The sequence below is a fragment of the Anabas testudineus genome, chromosome 3, assembly GCF_900324465.2.
Source record: "Anabas testudineus chromosome 3, fAnaTes1.2, whole genome shotgun sequence".
Taxonomy (NCBI): Eukaryota; Metazoa; Chordata; class Actinopteri; order Anabantiformes; family Anabantidae; genus Anabas; species Anabas testudineus.
In genome coordinates, this window is record NC_046612.1 from 465,793 (window position 1) to 486,882 (window position 21,090).

Below are 21,090 nucleotides of genomic sequence, written 5' to 3' on the forward strand. Positions count from 1 at the left end.
TCCTGACAGAGGAGACGCAAGTCGGACCTGGTCGGTTCAGTTTTTACTTCAGCTGCTGACAGAAGAACTGATGTTTACAGATGTTAGAGCAAGTGAACACCTGAGGTGATCTGACTCTGGGTGTTTCAGGAGAAGCTGAAGAGGTGACGGGTGTCGACATTGGAAAACTAGGACCTGATCAGCCGACGGCACAATGCTCGCACACTCTGAAGTTTGGTAGTATGATGACATCAGACTGATTTGACGGCGGCCAGTGGAGAGCCGTACACACACACACACACACACACACACACACACACACACACACACACACACACACACACACACACAACAAAGTCTGTTTGAAACCAATTCATGTTTATTTGTCAGTACGAAAAGTAACAGCAAACGCTCAGCTGTGGTTTATTTACACACATGTACAGAGTCCAGCTGAGCCCAGAACACACACGGACCTCTCTTACATCTATTTACAGAACAAACTATTGTAGCTGCACATAAATAAGCTAAGTGGTGTCAGTTGAACAGTGCTGTTTAACTCCGACTGTCCCAAACCTCGAACTGCAGCAGGAAGGACACAAACCTGCAGACACACAGAGACACAAACATGTGAAAATGTACATGGGAAGATACTCGGCAGGGTCTAAAACCAGCTGGAGCTGGAGACTGGAACTGCAGGTTGATCAAATCCAGCTGAGACATTTAAACTTCTTTAACTTCTGTAGATAAAGATGTAAAATCTCATTGTTTGTGTGTGTGACGTGAAACCTGCAGTGAGTGAACTCGACAGGTCGTCCACGATTAAAACTGCGCAGCTATAGACCGTGTTAACCTGGAGCCACGGTTCCCGACTTACCGTGGAGTCCATCGGGTCAGACGATGGTGGAGGGGCCGACGACCGGAGCTGATTTCTGGGGACAGAAACACAGAGTTACCGTCTGTTCCCTGCTCACACTTCACGCGTATCTCTGTACTCACAGCTGAAATGTACTGGCTGGAAGGGGAGGACTGGCCGGGGGGGCCCGGCTCCTCGGGCAGCGCCTCCTGTAGGTGGGAGGAGACGCAGCCACTGTCGGAACCAGTGGAGCCGGAGAAACAACGGGACGACGACCCAGAACTCTCTGTGGCTAAGAGACAGAAGACAAAAACGGGTCTGAGACTCACAAAGGGTCTGAATGTGTGAACAGAACCAGCAGCATCCCATGATGTGTTTTTATCTGCTTAATTCAACGTGTGTTTGTGTGCGAAAGAGAGAAAAGTAGTATTCAGGTCTTTTCCATAGGTAAATACTGCAGTACCACTACACGATGTACCACTTTTTTTAAGACTTCAGTTATTAACGATGATGCATTCAAATGTTCAGTAACAATGTGGGATTTTTTTTCTAACTCTGGTTTAACATCTATTGAAAAATACATTTCTCACAAAATGCAAATCGTTCTGAAAAATGTGATGTAAAAATAAAGTGAATAAAGGTAAAGTAAAATAAAAAGTAAGTTGTAATCAGTTTGCCTGTATGTACAAACTGATCCAGCTCGATTTGAACTGAAACACTGCTGCAGGTGAAGGATTTTCTGCTGCTGTGCTATCTGAAGTTGCAGAAAATGGAAAAATACTACCTTACTACTAATACTAATACTACTTCTACTACTCCTAAGTACCTGAAGTAAGTACTTAGGCTCCGTGGTAGAGTACTGTACGTAGTAATGTATTGCACTGTGTGTACGTACTCATGGAGGGCTGGCTGCTGGTCTCATGTTCCTGCTCGTCTTCCTCGATACAGGAGGTGATGAAGGAGTTTTCAGCAGCAGGAGGGGAGTGCAGGGTTTGACTGGGGGGGGCAAACACGATGTACTGTAAACTTTAAAAAAAAAAAAAGAAAAAAAAAGAAAATTACAGTACGGGTGACAAGTGAGTGCTTTACCTGTACATATGCAGGTTAAGGGGGCCGAGCACACTGGATGAGGACGGTCCTAGTGCTGCAGGGTCAGAGGTCACCGCTCCTCGTTTAAAAGGATTCGAGTGATCGAAGGCTGAGACGGCGATGGACGCTCTCGTTCTGGCTCCTGGACACACGTCAGCATTGTATTAGTTTGACTAGTTTTTATAGAGAAATACTGCTTTTCCCTCCTCACACCAAGTACAAGTACAATAGAGTACTAACAAATACAAATAGTGTGTTTTATATTTGATTCAGTTGATGGTCTTTGTTACAGGTTGGATCCAGCTGTAATCTGCGTTACCTCTGCTCTTCATGATGTAGTGAACCGCTCGGTCGCTGATCGCTGCTTCGCTCGGCTGGATGTCCAGAAACGGTTTGTTGCCCACTCCCATCGACACCATCTCCTTCAGACGCATCTCTGCAGACACGCACAGGACAGACACAGGTAGCCTCCGTGACTCAGTCACAGCTCTTTACATCTCAGAAGCGGAGCCTCTTCTCTCCGTACCTTTGTTCCTGGTGGCCTGGGTCCACAGGATTCGGGCGATGTCGCTGGTCCAGGCGTTTTTCACGTCTTCTGTGGCGGCCTGAAGGATGAAGGTCTGGTTCTTGGACGTCCTCCTCCTGAACCAGATCTCAAACCTCAGTCCGTTGTCTCCTGTGGACTCTGTCAGTCCCACGTCTGCTGTCTGAAAGACAAACTTTCAGAATGGGACGTTCACCTCAGAGTGTGCCTGCTAACTGCTGATGATGGTGTTTTTACCTTGAAGGAGTGTTTGTAGATGAAGAAGTCCAGCCCTCCTTCCATCTTCCTAGGTTTACTGAAGAGAATCAGCTCCTCAAACAGGAAGATGTGACGCTGGCATTTCCTCCGCCCAGTCAAAACAGTGAACTCGTCCTGACGGATCAGCTGACCCTGCTCCTTGAGGTTCACCTGGACACAGAATTAAAAGCAGCTGAATTCTCAGTGGTCAGCTCCTGTCTGCGGCGAAGCCACAGATGTTCAGACAACGGTCACAGTTTCACTGTGAATCTGAGGAAACCCTTAAAACAAGAAGATTCTGAATGAAATTCTGCAGCCTCTTTTGTAGTCTGATCTGAGTGGATGATCATGGTGAAGTGTTTTTTTTTATTAATATTACACTGACTCAGAGAAGAAGATGCAGTAATGTAATGAGGTGATCCACTGGTTGGTTCTGATAAACTTACATCACAGTCCTGGATGGCGTCCATTGCCAGAAGATCGTTACCGTGGCGAAGCTGAAACTTGACCATGTTGGTGGCGGCCTGCAGCGCGGCGAGCTCGGCCTCCTGAGCCTCACTCACCTCCTTCATCAGGTCCATGAGGAGCAGAGCATATTTACTCATCCTCTGCACGGGCTTCAAGAGGTAGGACGACAGGTCCATCTTATCCCCCAGCTCCACCTGCTTCCTCTACAGGAGGAAGGGGAGAGCGGGTCAGTGTCAGGAAGTTTCATTCTCCGTAAAATATGTGGAATGTAGGGCTCCCACTCAAGGTTCAAAGGTCACAAGGAGTCAGCAGAGGTCAAAGGTCATGGTTTGAGTTCTCACCCTGAAGAATGCGTTCCCGTGGTTCGCCAGCAGAGCGTCAGACTTTGGTTTGTTCTTGCTGTACAGAGCGTAGAGGCTGAACTGCTCCTGCTGTTAGAGACAGAAACATCGACCTCAACACATTTTACATTCACCCAGAACAAAGTCACGTTGATATGAGATTGATCAGAACCAGAATCCGACCAGCCTGGACCTCTTCGCACTGTGAAACCTACGTGTCTGAGAAAGCAGTGCGGCACTCGGAGCGGGTGTTTCCAGCAGGCCTCCAGCTCTCTCAGGAAGAACTGACAGTGAAAGTCCAGAAGTTTCTCCAGGTTCCCGAAGACGACAGAGCGTTTGCCCCTCAGCTCTTGAGGAACGTCGACTCGGTCCATCTCAGGGAAGTAGTGGTGGATGATGTAACGTAGAGAGCGAACGTACTCCCTCTCCGTGGTCACCATCTCCTCCACGATGTGACGCAGCTTACTGCACACAGACATTTTTTAACAGGTCATCAGCTCTGTGCTAAGCGACCACTAAAGAGAAGGCTGAAATCTGCTTCCCTGGACAGATTTAGGCCGATATAAACACTGAAACATCCAGATAAATTTTAGAGTTGGGCTGAATTTCACCAACATCAGATTATATTTCACAAGCATCTCGTGTCTCAGCCCACGGCTCGGTATCCAACTGTAAGGTGTTAACCAGTAACTAGGTCATCACTCATGTCTGTCCCACAGTTCATTACGCACATTACAGAGACATATTCACATATTCAGAAATATTCACACCAAGATTCACCAATGAACCCTAACTGCAGGTGTTTGGACTGTGGGAAGCTGGAGTACCTGGAGAGAACATGAGAACGCACTGAACGACATCTGGCTGACATTCAGAGTTCAAACCCAGGCCGTTATTACCGCACAGCCGTGCTGTAACCCTACAGGACACCTGTCCTCCCTTGTCTCTACTCTCTGATTACCCACCTTCCCCTTGGTCTGGTGTCTGCTGCAGAGCTGGTCCTGGAGTTGCCAGGTGTCCCGGGGCTGCGTGGCCTGTGTCCTGCCCATCCCTGCGCACTTGTTCTGGGGCAGAGCGTGTGGTCAGCCGCCTCAGTGCTGCTGACCTCCAGGCCGCGGATGAACACGCCGGTGTTTCCTCTGCGCGCCGGCTCGCTGAGGGCACGAGGACACGGGCCGTACCGTAACACCTCAGGGGTGGGGGGACATTCAAAGCTTTGTGTTTTCCGGAGCTGCTGTCGCCTGCTGGAGGTGGAGCAGGCAGACGAGTCCAGGCGGCGTAGGCTTGGACTGGGGGAGTTGATATCCACCTGGTCTGAGGTTTCATCTGAGGAGAAGCTGTGGAACAGACGGTGGAGTATGGGCGTGTGCTGGGGGATGAGAGGTGAAGAGGAGGAGGCTGCAGGGGTGGAGGTAATGGGTAAGAAGTTATTATGAGAAGGTGAGGAGGTGTTAGTGTCCTCCTGAGGAGGGCATGAGGACAATGAGGGGGTCTCGTGGAGCCCCCAAAGTCCCAACAGGGACCTCCTGGAGGAGGCGGAGCTTCTGCTGAGGGCAGAGTCAGAATGGTGTCTGTGGGCGGAGTCCCGTGTTTTGAGCGCTGCCTCCATCTTCCTGTCAAACATCTTCTTGGTCTCCTGACACTTGGACCAGGCAAAGCTCCACTGACGGAGGCCGCGCTCCCCCCGCAGCTCCCCCGCCTCTGCCTTCATCTCCTGGAAGTGGGCATCTGGGATTGGTGGGTGCTGCCGCTGGTATTCTTCCAGGCAGCCAATCACAGTTTGGCATTTGTCTGGGAGCGTGCAGTCCTCCATACTGATGCCTGCTAGGTGACGCATACCCTCCAACGCCCAGCCATAGGCCTAAGGAAAGAGGAGGAGGACTCAGATAAAACATGTCAGCACAGACACACAACACTGTACCACAGTAGAAACAGTGACCGCCATGTCACAGATTCTACTTTTGTAGGTAGTTTATTATTTCGTTATGTGTCGAAGATGCATTCTTTTTGTGACTTATGGACAGAAAGATGCTGTTGTTACATCATCATTTATTTTCTAGTAAAATAATGTAATAAAGTTTTAGGACTGCATCAACAAACGGTTCACAGGTGAGTGTGGTTAAAAACTGGACCAGCTGTTGGGTTTGTTAGCCTTGGTATCTCCAGACCAGGTCTATCAGGTGAGTCTGGTCTCTGGTCTCTACAGGTTCAGGAGACAACGTCAGCTGACATCAGACCCGTTTTTTACATTTCAGCAGACACACACACATAGATACAGACTTAAAAGGGATTTACTTATTTTAACAGGTCTGTTTGGGTCTTACTGATCTGGAACAGATTCCTTTTACTAGGCAGGACACAAAAACCAACAAATCCAGAAATGAAGAGGAGCCAGTAAAAACTAAACCTTTAGGAACTAGACCGGAGACAGTGGAGGAGGGGGCAGTACATGACATCACCCAGAATGGAGGGTGGAGGAAAAGCTTTGAAGTGTGAGAGAGTCTGCGCCACAAAGAAGCCCAGATTCTTTTGTTGAAGGCTGGATGGGGGAATGGTCGTGATCTCTGAGCCTTCAGGGGCCACTGCATTACTGCAAACATGATTCTGTGGTAGAAATCACTGCACGGGCTCAGGAACAGCTCTGAAAACCACCGTCAGTGAGCTTCCAAACCACAAGTAACAAGCAGACATAAACAGATACAGAGATGCAGCCACAATCTCTGGACCTGAGCTCGTTTAAGACAGAACAGAAAAAACACATCTCACCCATCAATGAAACTCTGCTAAAGCAGGAATCGGAGCCGACATTTTTTAAATATTAGGATGTTCATGTGACAGAATCACCTGTAACCTGGCTGCAGGTTGGTCTACAGGTCGATCAGCTGTACACACTGAACCTCCAACCAAGGAATCATAGGTCTCTAAGGAGAAAGTGAGAAAGCTTTTGTAAGTTCGGTTTGTGTTGTCCTGTTCTTATTATTATATTGGCAAGTATTGTGTTCAGCAGTCGGACAATGGAACCATATGGACCATCACACTCACTCAGTCCTACAGTAGGCCACTGGGTCAGCTGTGGGAACTGAGCGGCTGCAGCAATCACGACACATCAGCAAGCTAATCAGTTTGAAGACCACTCAGCCGACAGACACGCACACAGAGCCCCCCCACTTTATTTCCTGCTGTACTGATTCTGTGTGTGTCTGTTGTGTTCTAACTGACTAGATTGGTGGGTAGCACCCGATTCAGACAATGTTTTCTGCATGTTGTTGCATTTGCAAGACAACAAACCTAAACACACAAGTGGTTCTATCAAAGACCAGCTAAAGCAGAAGAAATTTAATGTTTTCAACCAGTCACCCCAACTAGTCGAGGCAGATGGCTGCCCACCCTGAGCCTGGTTCTGCTGGAGGTTTCTTCCTCTAAAGGGAGTTTTTCCTCTCCACTGTCTCATGGTGCTGCTCAGTGGGGTTGTTGGGTTTTCTATATAATTCTGTATACAGTTATATGTAAGATGTAAGATCTTAAACCTTTAACTCTGTAATCTGTTTTTCTGTTGTGATTTGGCAAAATATAAATAAAACTGAATTGAATAGAATTGAATTTTCCAAGTTCAGACCTTAATCCTACGGGCACTCTGTGGAGGGACCCGTAGACACATCGCGCAGGAAACTGAGTTGTAGTTGTTCTCTAGGAGGAATAAGCTAAAATCCCTTCAAGATGCTTTTGACCAAATTTATTAGTTGTTGTCAGTTTGGCTTCGAAAGTTAAGCTCAGCTGAATCCCCTGGTCCCTCCCTCACCAGGACAGAAGGAGACAGGATCTGGGGGCAGTGGCCCTGTAGGACTCCTGGTCTGGAGCCAGTCAACCAAAGAGGAGGCAGGAGTGGGGAAGGATAGAAAGGGGAGGAGAGGGGGAGGGGGAGAAGAAGGAGGAGGCCGCAACCCTGGAAAACCAGATGAAAGGAGAGGGCAGGGCTGAGAGGAGGAGGAGGGGTCCTACTTCAAACACGCCGACATATTTACTGGGACGTTGTCAGAGAAAAGTTTTTTCTTCTTCAGTTCAGAACAGAAACAGACTGACGTAGAAACCAGGATGATCATCACAATCACCACAGGAGCCTTGAATGTTTCCACTGCTCCTGGTTGAATCACATTCAGCTCTTTCTCGTTTTACCTACACTGTGTGCATGTTCATCCTTCAGCGAGTTCTGTTCACATTCCACTTTGAGTAATGTGATTACAACGGTCCACAGACCGGATCTCAAGACAAGTTCTGTGAAGAACTACAACACTAATCCACAGAGATCGCCGATGGTCACATGTTCTAATACCAAAACCAACATGGACGACGACCAGATTGGACTGTGTCTGTGCAGAGACGTGACAGGACAGAAGCTTGGTAAGATCTTGGACGGACCGTGGAGCTACAGAGAGAACCAACATCAGGGTTCATCAGTCACAAATATCATAAAAGATAAATAAAATGCAGTTTCAACACTAGAATTAACACAGTAAATAACAGAAAATAAATATAATAAGCAATGTGAGAAGAAGCTGAGAAACCACACACACACACACACACACACACACACACACAAACACACAAACAAACACACAAACACAACAGACTATGACACACACACACACACACACACACACACACACACACACACACACACACACACACAAACAGACTATGACACACGCAGTACAAACAGGAGTTTAATTTGCAGGATCAGGCTAGACAACACAGGCTGCAAATCTACAGAAACTGCCTTCAGGTAGTGTATTTACAGGCTAGTTACTGAAGGTCTCAGTCCTAAATTTCAAACGCTTAATAAATCTCTGAGAACAAGCCACGAAACAGAAGAGACCCGGCCCAACTTGTTCTCATCAGTAGTCATGACTAAACCTGGTGGATCAGGGTGGATTAGATCTAAAAGATGGGGATAAAGAAGAGCTTCCTCTTACTAAAAGTCTACAAGAACCATGTGGAGAAAACAACGCTGCACTGCGTCCTGTCCTGACGTTCGACTGTTGTCCAATTGTGTCCACCACCAAATATTGTCATGTGACCAGAGCTCCCGCTGATTAGGACATTAGCTAAACAGTGTAATGTGTGGTGAAGTCCAGGCTGCGCTGTCACACAGGAAGCTGAGTCAGACCACAGGAACCAGGATCGAACACAAACTGTTCTCGACTATCAGAAAACACACAGGCTCTATGTGACTGTTCTCGGCACAAACCTAACTTCGAACATACCATGTGATGTTACACAGCTACAGAGCCTGATGTGAAGCAGAAGAACAGGGCAGAGATCTCAGTGTGCAGATACGTGAAGGTACATCAGCATCAGTTCTGTTTATACTGTTTTTGACTGTCTCAGGGAGAGCAGTTAGCAGTGTGTAGAGTGTGACACCGAGTACTGAAATGTACACTCATCAGAACATCTGAGATCCAAAGTTTATAACTGATGCCATAAACTCAAAGTCAGACAGACAGCTGTATTTGTGACTTCCTCTGATGGGAAGTACAGAACATTTTAAGTGGTTCATTAGCCATTTAAGCTACAAACCAACCAAAATAAAGTGCCAGTTTTTTCACGAGCTGAAATTACTGAAGTTTATGTATCTGTAACCGGAAACGATGTAGGACCTGCAGACAGTTTGTGGACATGTCTACAAAGGTCAGACATACTATTACTCCTGAGGCTGATGGGAAGGTTTTTCTCTTCAGTTGATTTAAACATGTAGACTCCCAGTGATTCCAACCAGCCTTGTTCTCGAGGAATAACCATTCAAATGAAATAAAATAAACTCAGTGGTTTGCAGGTGTCATCATACACATACATATGGTCTTTCACAAAGCTCCAGCTCATGATCACTAATCTGTTTCTGGTCAGGTAGGTTAGAGGTCGTCTGGCTCGTTGATCTCTGTAGCTCTAATGATGCACCAAAATGATAACACTCCCCTCCTGTGTGTCACTGTAATCACCACGAAGCTGCACAGACTGACCCACTGTTCAGATCACCACTATTATACTGTACATGCAGTATCTTGTATCACACATATCGTCCTTATACCACTACACTGTGTATAACCTACTGTGGGTCTACAATGTTATTACTTCCTACTCACTGCTGTAGGTTTTACTTTCTTTGTGCTCCTGGTTACATGATACACAAACTGCACTTCACTGGATCTGCCCAGGTTCTGTGCACAGCGACAGGAAAGTCTAATCTAATCCAAAAAATGGGTTCACACCGACTTTTAGAGGGTAACAAGCCAAAAACAATTGAAATCACTGCATGGAACTGAAGCTGAACCCGACTAAGAATCAATAAACTAGGTCAAAGCAAAGTTTTTAAAGTTTTCCTCCCTCCCCACATCTAACACTGGAAAACATCGTCAAGAGGACAAACAGAGATCATAGAGTTCCAGTCAGAGTAAGACACACACACACACACACACACACCGTGTGCGGAATAAAAGTTACTGTACCTCACTGTGTCCTGTTGTAGAGCTGCAGCCTGACTGAACTGAGCAGAGAGCGGCATCCGACCACACACACAGACCCCCCACCCCCACCCTGCACCTCATTCACAGGCTGAATGGCAGATGGGCGTTCCCAGGAGGAGGGAAGGGGAGTCATCACGGCAACAAAGACTTTGAGAAGGAGTGAAAGGAAGAAGGAGGGAAAACTTGGCACTGCAGTGATACCTGAACCAAACACACACACACACTCTGTTAACGCTCTGTCATGTGTGACCGTTTCACACGTATGTTTCATGTTTGCACAGTAGCCACCGTCGGTTCTGCCTGGAGGAAATCACGAACCGATGAGATTGTGCTGTTGAGGATTTTATCTGCTGACCCGGTCGTCCAAACCAAATCAAGCAATATGTCATTTGATATATGCTAGTACTCACTGCATGAAACACCGCCCTCAGAAATAAATAATGGAGAGACAGTACGTGTCCTTCAGTCGGTCTGCTCAGTCTTTCTGTTGATGATCAAACAGTTTCTTCTGAAACACTGTGACCTCACAACAATAGCAAAATCAAGATGACAGGTTCTGTAAAGGAGGACTGAATCAATGACGTTATCTCCCCCCGCCCGCCAGTGCACGGTAATGTGGACAAAGACCCCCACCTCACCCTCCCACAACAGTCAGAGTTCAGTATACAAAACAGTATTGACACGCTCTCCCCCCTCCTGGCCTTAATAGAAATTGTCAGCTTCACTGCAGGAGGATGGTATTTTTTTGTTTGTTTTTTTTTTGGGGTGGGGGGTCACATCTACACAAACATATAAATAAAGTGTTTGAGCTCAGGATATTTTCATTGTGACTGTGTTTCACAGAGAAATCGAAGATTTACACGTTTTCAATCAGTTTTTTTTTTGTGTCAGGTTTCATCAGAAGATAAATTTTAATTCACAAAGTGAAGTAGAAAAATCCAAACACAAACTTTACAACTCAAATTTCTAAGAGCTGGAGATCAAGACTGACAAATGACAAGTAACTGTGACTCAAACAGCAAACGTCAGATCGGTTCTGATCCGATTCCTAAAGTTTATTAATGAGGGAAAAGTCTAAGAACAAGTACCTGATCCAAGAAGCGGTACAGTTGAACGGCACGCTCAATGTTCTTCCCAGTGGTTTTGACCCGCTGGGAGAAATCCTGAAGTCGAGCCCAGAACGAGTGAACTTTGACCTCATAGACTTGGAGGTCAGCTGATGAAACGTCGTCCCACCGCTCCAGACGCCCCAGTAGTTCCTGGCCTCGTTTACACTGGTCCTGCAGACAGACAGATGAGCTGGGTCAGTGTGCGGTGGCTCATGTCCCGACAGGCAGAGCTGCTGCGTGACTGAGCGTCGTACGTATGCTGCTGTGAAGAACTCCCTGAAGTCCCGCTGCTTCCTGTGGAGAAGCTCCAGGGAATCGGCTGGTTCATCCAGAATCTTCAGACGGATCTCACCGACGTCGTCCAGCCAGGACCTTACCTGATCTCACACACACCACACCACACCCACACACACACACACACACACACACACACACACACACACACACACACACACACACACACACACAGCAGTGAAGAGGGAATATAAAGGTTTCAGCTTAGTGTCTCAGGCTTTGGACTGACAGTTCAAAGACAGTGAACTTTTTTTTAACATAAACCTTAAATAACTTATAATATTTTGCTCTCTACAGAAATATATCCTCTCTAAATTATATATTATACATTAAGTTAGAAATAAAGTAAACATTAAAAGAACAAACATTCAAATGTCTTTAATCTTCTGTCATTTTATATAAAAAATAAACTTAAATTTAAATATCCCAAAAGATTTTGCTCTACATAAAAATATATCCTGTCAAAATTATACAAATTCAAAATATGAACATGCTGCATCACAAAACCTGGAAATATAAATAAAATTTGTGTTTTTCAGCAATAACAAATCAAATAATTCAGTTGTCTTTGCTCTTATGTTATTTTATCAGAGCTGCATCTTTTTTTGTCAACAGGTTCATTTATATTTGTTGTGAGGTTCTGTGTTGTGGAGATTCTCAGGATGGACTGTAGGTTCTCACCAGTGAGACGACTCCTGTGTGCTGTTTTGTTAGTCTTCATCACTGAGAACAGCTTCTCACTAAGAGTTGTGCTACCAAACATAAACAAGGTTCGAGCCTCATGTGGACGGAGCTGAGACATTTCTGCGGGAATGGAGTGAATAAACTGTGCGGGTCCTGCAGTGTCCTACTTTACCTTCAGTCATTACACTGCAGCTCAATCAGCTCCATCTGAATATGTAGAGGTGCAGTTTACACATCGACGGTAAAATTCTTTTCTTGTTCGTCAAAGTCACCAAAGCTCCGTGAGAACTCAGTTTATCAGCAAAGTGCGTATTTGTGAACACCGTTGTGCCGATATGGTTCAACATTACTTGGCATCCTGAGAGCTAGCTTAGCTTCGCAAAAACTTGCAGCATCATAATCTACACATTGCCCTACGCCGATTACAGTAACCAGGTTTTCCATTTACATGTCACTTAAGAAAAAGGACTATAATTTACAGCTGTGTAAATGATAAAACAGTGAAGTGAAAACAGGGTCTGAACAATAGACAATCTTTGCTATTAAGGAGCAGGACGGTGAAGCTGCCAACAGACTAACATTTTTGTGGGTATGAAAACATCTGTTGAGATCTGTTCAGGTTACAGGTGCGTGTGTTTACTGAGCTCGCTCAGACTGACCTCAGAGAAGCCGTCCTCCAGGCTCCTGAAGTCCTGGATGAAGTTCAACTCCTGAGTCCTGGAGTTGGACAGAGTCACCAGGCGGTGAAGCAGCTCGTCCACCTGATCGTACAGATGTGACACAGCCTCCACCTCTGCCTGGTACTCCTCCATCATGCTGATGCAGCTTTCCTCCCTGCGGAGCCGTGATAGGGAAGCCCCGCCCTCCTGCTGCAGCTGGACCAATCGACTATCCTCGAGGATGCTACACATCACCGCCTTGTACATGGACAACAACTGCTCAGCGTCCTGGGACACAGAGAGAGGGTTGTTTTTTTGAGTAAAAACAGAGCAGCAGACATGATGGGAAAGTTGTTCTGGATACTGGTGGTGATGGTAAAAATAAAAGATATCATGACATCTGGAGAATCTCAGGTGTGTGAGCCAATGGGAAGAGAGACATGAGGTGTGTGACATTATTGTCATTTTTTTTCTTTTATATATTTAGATGTGAAGATACTCTAAATGTATACTACCACTCAAGTTTCTTTAAAAATGTATAGTCTATAAAAGGTAGTGAACAATAAAAAAAAAAAAGCTACAATAAAAATGTAACAGAACAACTCACACACTTCATTATTAAACACACCCCGTGCCTCTTCAACCGTACCTCAGTATTCCATCCAAATTTTAAATTTGAAGTGAATTTAAAATCTGACCTGATTATGAAAATGTTTTAAAAAAGAATAAAGGGAAAACATCCCCATTTGTGTGAATTTATTTGTCAGTTACCTCAGCAGCAGCAGGTAGAGGTGTGCTCTGCAAGATGTTGATGGTTTTCTGCAGCAGGTTGATGACGTCTTCACACCGACTGGTCAGCTGCTCTATTCTCTAATGGATATAAGACACAAAGTTAACTCCTGAGCAGTCCTGTGAAGCCCAACCTCACTTGTAGCACTGGAGGAAACAGCTACAATCACTTTCATTTCCATTAAATCTGTATTAACAGATTTTGACAGTTTACTTGGCAGAAGCTGTGTTAGTTGTGTTGATCATAAACAATTGAACTTTTTAAATTATTATTAAGGCACCTTAAAGTAGTCAGTCTGAGGTGTAAAATGACATATGACAGGTGAAGCTACCTGAGTGTGTAACTGTGCACTGACCGATCTAAAGCTGAGCCAGCGGCTCTGACTGAAGCTGAAGGATCCTCCGAACTCTTCAGGAAGTTGACAGAGCTCCACGTGTTTCTGCACAGACTTCAGAGAACTCAGCACCTCCACCTGAAACACACACACACACACACACACACACACACACACACACACACACACACACACACACACTGAATCACACATCTGAATGACTGTGAACCTTCACGGTCATTTAGACTAACTATGTTGGTACAACGATCCGCTGTTACCTGTGCAGGTTTGTCCATACGCAGAGATGAGTCCTTGTTGACCTGTAGTAACACAGTGTGGATGGAGCCTGGCGTATTCTCCTATACACACCCACACACACACACACACACACACCCACACCCACACCCACACACACGTTTAAAGTTCTTTGGACGAATCAACAGATAAACTCATTCATTAACAGAAACTCCAGTAATAAACCATCAAACTAAACAATGAACTCTGTGCTAAGCTGAAGGGTTGTGGGACGTCACAACACGTTTCCTCATTAACGTGACCTTCATTCTGGGAAAATCTTCTTTCTACTTTAGCACTCAGTGGTGTTGCTGCTCTGAACGTTACCTAGAGGTGAATCACTTGTTGCTCGGCACAGTGGTAACTGAGGACAAACACTCGTCCTTCTACACGTATCAACAACACAAATTCAGACTTTGCAGAAGCATTGAAACTCACCTGCAGAGACCTGAGGGCAGAGAATAGGGCGGCAGCAGGAGCAGCCATTCGGGCGTCAACCAGGACCGTCAGCCCGACTGCTCGCGCTTCCTCTCTGGCACACACAGGAAATGTTGTCAGAGAGAGAATACCTGTACAATTACCTGACACAGAGCTGTGGAGCAGATGGATGTGTGTACCTGAGGGTGGAGATGTAGTAGAGCAGGAGGCGGAGCAGCACAGCACTGTCACAGTCGCGGTTAGACCACACAGAGCTGGTGGAGCAGATAGTCAGCAGAGCTCGTCCACTTCTATCTCTGGTTCCTGAAGTAGACACAGGTACATCCACTGCTGCTTTTAGTGTCACCACAAACTCAGGAAATCACAGTGCTGAGCTGGGAGAAGTGTTATTCACATTCACAACTTCCGTCTTCTGCTGATGTGTCTGATAACATCACTGTGGGCAGAGTTAATGGATCAAACTAATACTTCAGTATAACCAGGCACCTGTCTGGCTGTGTGCAGGAAGTGAACGATTGCTCTCTAACTCTTCTTCCACAGTTGTTCAGCTCAGTCTGAATCATGAGGTTTGTGTGTTTCTCACCAGGCAGGCAGACGGCTCCAGACCTCAGGAGCACACTGTAGAAGCTGGACTCAGACAACTGGTCAGACTGGGAAAGCTGTACTGGGACTGTGGGACCAGTGGACTGGTCCAGCTGTGGAGAAGGTACTTGTGGTTCGTGATGAGTGGGACCAGTAGACAGACTGAGCTCTGACTGGGCAGGAGGTGGGTCAGTGCGGAGGCCTGTGGATGGAAACCACACAAAGACAGGCCTGTGTGATTGGGACACCTGTTTTGTATGTGCCTTGTATTGAAATGTTAGGTATATTTAAGGCAGTGCTTCTCAATTATTTTCTGTTGGCTGAAAGCCATCTGTACACCATCACACCACTTCCACCTGAAGCAATGTTCTGCTGCTCTGTTAGAGTTGAGTTTAAATAAGCAAAGCTTCATAATGAAGGGTCAACTTCATGGTATTATGCCGGATCATTGCCTGGTTTCACAGTCCACACACATTACCACTATGGGAACAACTGTAACTGTTGTCCCAGGTCCTTGCTCTTTACACCGGCCTCCACCTGTTCCTGAATCTACATTTTTAAGGCTCACTGCCGAAGGTGAAGCAAAAGCCTGTGAGACAATACATCACAGCATCCAGTATGCAGGTCCACGCAGACCTTGTGTGTGCTTCTCAAGTTCGGAAACTCTATTGTCACACAACATGGCCCTCCACAGAAACCATGTTGGACCCTTAACCCCAGTCCCTCAGGATGGGGACTAAATCCAATTTCAGGAACTCCCAGGAGAGGGAGAGATTGGTCAAACAGATGTGTCTCAATACAGCAAAGACAACAACATATCAGGGATCACCTTTAGCTGCTCTAGATGGTAATGTCAAGAACAACAAAGACATGAAACAGACAAACGATGAAACTAGAACCTTCTCTGAGGCTCAGGTAATGTCAGTGCAGGTAAACCAGTCCACTAACTACTCTGTCAACTACCACAGGTGCTCTCAGCATGGTCGCTCAAGATCATCTGCATTTAAAGAGGAAAGTGTTAGACCAGGTGCCGCGTCAGTGGTTTTACTGAAGTAAAAGGTGGTAGCTGAGGAGGAGGAGGGAGGTGAATAAGGAGGAACAGAAGGAGGAGGTGAAACATGAGCACAGACAGAGTTGAATGGTTTGTGGGATGAAAGGCAGAAGGGAAAAAGGACTGAGGAGGAGAAACTGGTTTCTGTACCTTCAGTGTGAAGCTCTGCAGTTTGTCCTGCACCAACCTCCTTACAGCTGCACTCCTCTTCCTCCCCCTCATCATCCTCCTTCTTCCTCTCATCCTGCTTGTTCTGTCCATTTTCTGACTCATCTGATTCAGCCCAAAGTGAGTCTGGATTCATCGCTGGTGTGGGCAAAGTTGGTGAGCTGGACTCTTCAGACTCCTCAGGATGAGTTTGTAGGTTACCATTTTCAAGATAAGAGTCCCCAGAGTGTGTTTGTGATGTGTCATTTTCAGAAGAGTCCTGACAATGTTTGTTTTGTGTGTTGTTGCCAGAATAAGAGCCCACAGATTGTGCGTTTAGGCTCTTGGACTCTCCAGACTCTGGTTGTCGCCCAGTGTCTTCAGAATAAGAGCCTACAGAGAGTGATTCTAGCACATTTCTTTCAGAATAAACCTCCTCAGATTGTGTTTGTAGTGTGTTGTTTTCAGAATAAGAGTCCTGCAAATGTGAGTCAGTGTCTTCACCTACATACATTTCCTCACCTCTTCTCTCTTTCTCTGCTTCTTCTTGTCCATCTTTCCCCTTTTCTTCTTTTATCACCTTCACCTCCTCCCTTCTTTCTAGACTCTGCTGCATTATCATAACCTGAACCTCCTCTTCTACCTCCACCTCCACCGCTCCATCCTCTTCTAAATCCTCTCTGTCCTCATCCAACTCTTCCCCTTCTTCCTCTTCACTTTCATCCTCCTCACCTGTGTTTTTGTGCTGTAGTAAACCCCCATCCCTCCTACACTCTGTGTCCTCCAACTGTTCCACCTCCTCTTCCAGTTTTGCCTTCTCTACACCCTCACCAACTGTGGCATACTTCTCTATATGTCCCCCTGTTTGTTCTTCCTCCCTCTCCCCCTGTTTCACCACTTCCCCCCCTGTCAGTTCTGTGCAGTTTTTAGGTTCAATGTTTAGCCTCAGACTCTTGGATGAATCAGTACCTTCTGTTTGCTCTTGTGACATCTGCTCCAACCAACTGCTGGAGGTTCCCACAGCTTCGGGGTAAGCCAAGGAGGAGGTGGGGGTGAGGACGAGTCCGAAGGAGTCCTGGTTGAGGATTTCCTTAATGAGCTTGGAGCAAAGGCTGGTATTGTAACTGACCTCCACACAAGGTTCAGAGGAGTGTGTATTAGGGGTTTTAGGAGTGTGTGTAGCTACAGGAGAGTGTGTGTTGGTGTGTGGAGGTGTGTGGGCAGCGGCAGGGTGTGTGTTGGTGTGTGGAGGTGTGTCTGCAGCGGCAGGGTGTGTGTTGGTGTGTGGAGGTGTGTCTGCAGCGGCAGGGTGTGTGTTGGCGGTGCTAGTCCTGGCGCGATGCTGCAGGCTGATGGACTGCGTTAAGGAGCCTTTCTGTGGAGAGAAGCGAGGCAGCGGGAGCTCCGTCAGCTCCACATACTCCCCCTCCGAGTCCTCGCCCTCGCTGCTTGCTGGTGATTGGTCAGTTTTTGAAGAGGAAGTAAGGAGCTTTGTGTCCTGTTCTGAAGAGTCAGTGTTGCTGCACAGCTGATGTGATGGGTTAATCAACATATCTCTGTCTCTAACAGAAAGCTCTATCTCCTTCTTCAGGGAGGCCCGTGGTCGGCTGATGAACTGTGGGTAGACTACATCCTCCCAGGGGACCCTGAAGAGATCTCCATTTGATGAAAGGAGGCAGCGCTCCAGCCTGGAAGCTCCGCGCTGCTCCCTCTCTCTGTTGACAGAGTCCAGCCAGTCCATGCTGAAGAGGGACCGCAGGGCTATTTCTGACACCTCCTGCTGCTCCACATGATGACTGCCGGCTGACACGCTGCACAGAAGCAGTCGTGGAGAAGAGGTGAAGCTGGGCCTGCTGGAGGCCCTGTGTGTTGGAGAAGGAAGAGCAGCAGGAGAAACCAGCAGGTAGAAGTCTTCTGGACGGAGGAGGTGCTGGTCTAGAGGACAGAGCTGAATAACTACCTTCTCATGGAGACACAGAGGCCAGCCTTCATGACGGAACAGCAAGCCACAGTACGGTAACTGAGGAGAAGAGGACAGGTGAGGACAGCCAGGAGAGGACGGGAGAGGAGAGAAATTACTTGTTAATTAAGAAATTTCCATGCAAACTTAACTGTGTAAGGATTTAGGAAGGAAGGATTTAGTTAGACATACCAGGTATATAATTGCTGTAATTCCATGCTGGACTATAATTATTGACCCATTTCCATTCCTCTCTCATATTCTGTATATATGTTGAGTTCTCTGTATTGATGTTATTGTGTATTTATGTTGGTGTGGATCTTTCCTGGTTGTGGTTCCTTTTCTTTCTGTCTGTGTTGAGAACAGCTGTAACAAGGCAAAACAATTTCCCTCTGGGAATAATAACGTCTTTAGTTTTTTTTTAAATCTTGAATAAGTTAAAATGCTGAACGGTTTCCACCTCAGCAGGTCCAAAACATCACTAATAAAGTAAAAGAGGAAATCACAATGCATGATTACATCTCTCCACTGCTTTCTGGATCCACAGAACACCATCGTTCCACCAAAGCTCTTTTGGGGCTGACTAGCAAAACCACTACTGGTTTCTTTATTCCACGAATTATCCTAAAATAGGTTCACATTAGGTAAATTGTGTCTTTTATTATAGCAGTTTTTTTTTCTGGGAACCTGTTAATGAAATGAGAAAGTGAAAACCTGTAGTTTAAGAAATATCATATGACAGTAAACTCTCACTGTGGTCACAGCTGTATCCAGTTTAGCTATTGATCAAGCTCAGTTAGTTTGAAAACTGGACACTGACTGATATATGTGGGCGAGGGCGACGCCCAGCAGCAGCCTGGTGACTGACGATCCCACAGAGTCACCTTAACCAAACATGACACATCAGTCTGTCATGTTCATGTCATGTTCGGGCAAGAACAGACATGAGCAGAGAGAAGGTGGTTTGTTTGACTAATTAGTGAGAGTCCTGACTCACAGAGACACTCAGAGACAGGGATAATCTCCTGAACCATGTTTGTTCTTGTGTCCACCACCATCTTACACCATTATTTCTGACCCAAACAAAATACAGAACACTAAATCTGTATGTTGACTTATGTCAATTGAACTATACATATGTACCCCGAACCAAATGCGTCATCATTCTGGATCTCTGCAGAGAGGAAGATCGACAGAACAGAACAGGATACTCACGCAAGCGTCTTGCTGGAGGTTCTGTAAGAACTGCTTTGCAGGCAGCAGGAAGTGGAGCAGGTAGCGAAGGCCGTCTCCTCTGTAGAGGCTCTCTACCACGTTGAGGACCTGGCAGAGGATAGTTGGGGATGTGGCCTGGAAGGGAGGGTAGAGGGCTGACAGAGTGGTCTGGATGCACCGGTCCAAGGATTCAGAGTCCTAAGAGGCAAAGACAAAGAAAGAAAAAGTGATCCATAAGATCATTTAAGATCATTTGAAATTAACTCTTCATTAATGCTGGATTTCAAGTTTTCTTAATCCTGGGTTTTACCATCTAACACATAAAACTGCTAACCCCGAGCTACCCAAGTGCACGTGTGGAAAATGAGGTTAAACTAGCTCAGAGTATGTGACAAAGTGTGACGAAGCCAAGACCGAACAAACACAGGTTACAACAGAGAGCATGTGTGTGTTTACAGGACATCTAGCTGCTCTTGTTAGAACACCACAACTCTGCATCACATTCCTCCCACACAAAGAACAGTCACTGAGTCACACCACATCTCAAACCACCTCTTCTGAAAAAGGTCAAATCTCAGCAGTCAATTAGCGCTCAAAAATGACAGATTCGATCCATAGGCTCTGTGTTTCCAGTATGAGTGAGCACAGTCTCCACAGTTACATTCATGTAGTGTATGTTAGCATCCACATTCACGTCTCTCCCTAGCATGTGTTCGTTCTGAGCACACGGTTAAAAACATTTTAGGCTAACCGCAGAGGGAGCACCCTGTAGGCCCTGGAGGAATGGCTGGGAGGCCCCGTCTGCTGCAGGGCTGTAACTGGACGCACTAGGCTGGAGACAGCAGAGACTAGTCAGGTAAAATATCAGCCTGCACATGACCCTCGACTCCAGACCGAGTTCAGTTTCAAACGTCTGATGACATACATTTAAATACCGATAGGGGTGTGTTTCTGTTTTATCCTCCCTCTCTCTCTCGAGAATATAAGTTGCTAGAGTCCTCGAACTTACTGTGGTGGAGGGGTTTGCGTGTCCGAATGACCCTAGGAGCTATGTTGCCGGGGGCTTAAGCCCCTGGTAGGGTCTCCCAAGGCAAACAGGTCCTAGGCGAGTAGGCGCAGCGCTTGGTGGCGGGATCTCTCCCACGGGACCCGGCCGGGCTCAGCCCGAAGGAGCGACGTGGGAGCGACCCGAGTTCCTGTAGGCCCACCACCCGCAGGAAGGAGCATAAGGGGGCCGATGCAGTGTGGATTGGGTGGCAGCCGTGGGGAGGTGCCCTCGACGACCCAATCCCTGGACAAGGAACCTGGCGATTGGGACATGGAATGTCACCTCACTGGTGGAAAGGAGCCTGAACTTGTGTTGCAGGTTGAGCTGGTACCGGCTAGAGATAGTCTGGGCTCTGGAACACAACTCCTTGAGAGAGGTTGGACTCTCTTCTACTCTGGAGTTGCGGGCAGGCGGGCAGGTGTGGGCTTGCTTATAGCCCCCCAGCTCAGCGGCCAT

At 46.7% G+C, this 21,090-nt stretch overlaps 1 protein-coding gene across 1 annotated transcript; it reads right to left on the reverse strand.

Annotated features, from left to right (window-relative positions):
* Nucleotides 1-338: 338 nt before the first annotated feature.
* LOC113174558 (rho guanine nucleotide exchange factor 40-like) lies at nt 339-21,090 on the reverse strand. Its single transcript, XM_026378623.1, has 24 exons — nt 21,028-21,090; nt 20,338-20,418; nt 19,587-19,784; nt 16,415-18,431; nt 15,215-15,415; nt 14,811-14,934; nt 14,632-14,725; nt 14,178-14,258; nt 13,921-14,037; nt 13,547-13,645; nt 12,776-13,063; nt 11,393-11,515; nt 11,118-11,309; nt 4,477-5,372; nt 3,727-3,976; nt 3,512-3,601; nt 3,149-3,373; nt 2,703-2,873; nt 2,448-2,628; nt 2,241-2,357; nt 1,922-2,063; nt 1,728-1,828; nt 854-1,124; nt 339-580 (listed from the first exon to the last, which is right to left on the reverse strand). The coding sequence occupies exons 1-24, from the start codon at nt 21,088-21,090 to the stop codon at nt 532-534; spliced, it is 6,171 nt and encodes a 2,056-aa protein (XP_026234408.1). The 3' UTR covers nt 339-531.